The 1,905-nt window shown below is 32.5% G+C and overlaps 1 protein-coding gene across 1 annotated transcript in view; it reads left to right on the forward strand.

Moving 5' to 3' along the window:
* Positions 1–862: 862 nt before the first annotated feature.
* Positions 863–1,905, forward strand: part of ADSS (adenylosuccinate synthase) — a gene marked incomplete at its 5' end in the record, with an annotated part of 34,354 nt that continues 33,311 nt past the window's right edge. The window contains 2 exon segments of the mRNA XM_008585988.1: positions 863–965; positions 1,719–1,838. Coding sequence (XP_008584210.1) covers positions 863–965; positions 1,719–1,838 — 223 coding nt within the window.

Consider the following 1,905-nt stretch of genomic DNA (forward strand, 5'->3'; position numbering starts at 1 on the left):
ATTGGAAAAATTATCTGGTCACTTAATATTGTCTCCTTTGTACCTAATATTTATAATTTGGCTTGTCACATTTTATTTTTTCTTGGCCACAGAGGCACAAATTTCATAAAGCTGAAGTTTCACCATGGGTTTATGGTATGATTCTCTGTATTAGAGGTTCCTTGACACAGTGTATTACTTTATCCAGAGATGAGCAGGTTCCAGGGATCTGTCATTAGCCAAACGCACAAGGCTGATTTATCAGTTAGTGTGTCAGGATAACCAATATTTAGGGGAGTTACCTGGGGGAAGACCCTAACTGTTAAGCCCATGTAATACAAATTTCAAATCACAAAGTTGCTTGACACACTCTTATGACAATCGGAATTACATGAATATTTACATCAGGTTGGATAACTGAGTAGATCACTCTTCTTACCTTAGAGATATTTTTTGTGTAGATAAAATACCATGGATAATTAATTAGATTGCTGCTCATCCTACATAGGGCCAATTGTTCTCTGTACTTTTTTTACTTTTTATTTTTTCCTCTTTTAAGAAGAGTGATGACTTCTTGTCTTCCAGAAACCTGAATTCTCTGATTTTCAGATCCTTTCAGGACAATCTCTTAAGTNTTGTCTTCCAGAAACCTGAATTCTCTGATTTTCAGATCCTTTCAGGACAATCTCTTAAGTGTATTACAGTGGGGAAAGGAGACAGCCAAACTATTGTAATGCTTTAACAAATCAGTATATGTGGCAAATATTTGGGCTTCCTCAAATTATGTTGACCTTTTAGCAGGAAATCATTAAATCACTTTGGAAGGAGATATGTTTTGTCATATTTATTGCCAGGCTCAATTGTCCCCTATCTTATATTTTAGGGAGGAAATAATGCTGGCCATACAGTTGTGGTAGATTCTGTGGAATATGATTTTCATCTTTTACCCAGTGGAATAATTAATCCAAATGTGACTGCCTTCATTGGTAAGTATATAAACTAATCTCTTGCTAACCAGATGGTTCATTGATCTCTTATTAATTTTGACCATAATACCTTCCAGAATATACCTAACTTTGGCTATTTGTAACTCTGTTAGACCTTGTAGCAGTAATACTTTCTGGTATCATTACTTTGCATTTGTCTGTGATCACTGGCAATCATAATTCTATGAAGAAATATTAGATCATCAAATTGGTTTTCCAAATACTTTTAACTGTGATTCAAAGTAAGAAATTCGAGAGGTTCATGGATTGATTCTGAACCCTTACAACATGTGATGCAATCTGATGTTTTCTGTTCTACTTTTTAATTTTTAAAATGCTAATCACAACCCACTAGATTGATTTTATGACACTAATAGGGTATAATTCCCCAATTTAAAAGACCTTGATCTACTGTGACCAGGTTTGATCTTGCCTAAAATTACGTAACTAGTTTCTTTCAAAATTCTATTTTTCAGTTTCTTTCAAATAGATTTCAAATTATGTTGAGTGTAATTTTGGTGTTTTATATTCTGTGTATTATGTTCCATTATGTATTTACATTATACTAGTATTTAAAACTTGGAATCATTTCTGTGATAACTCCCTGATAAATCAGAATGTCCTAGTATCAAAGTGTCTCACTCTTCCACTATTCTAGATAAAGGGTTATTGTAGATGTCTATATTTTAATGTCATTATATATGTCTACATTATAATTATAAATATTCAAGGCTGGGATTTGTTTTCCTTTAGGAAATGGTGTGGTAATTCATCTTCCTGGATTGTTTGAAGAAGCAGAGAAAAACGTTAAAAAAGGAAAAGGTATGAAAAATGAGTCTTCCTGGTAACCAGTTACTTTGTAAAGTCATTTTTGTCTTCTACTTTAAAATTTCAAGTTATTATAGGACACATTTTTTAATGTCAATTATTAAATTTTGTT

The sequence above is a fragment of the Galeopterus variegatus genome, unplaced genomic scaffold (genome assembly GCF_000696425.1).
Source record: "Galeopterus variegatus unplaced genomic scaffold, G_variegatus-3.0.2 Scaffold3788, whole genome shotgun sequence".
Taxonomy (NCBI): domain Eukaryota; kingdom Metazoa; phylum Chordata; class Mammalia; order Dermoptera; family Cynocephalidae; genus Galeopterus; species Galeopterus variegatus.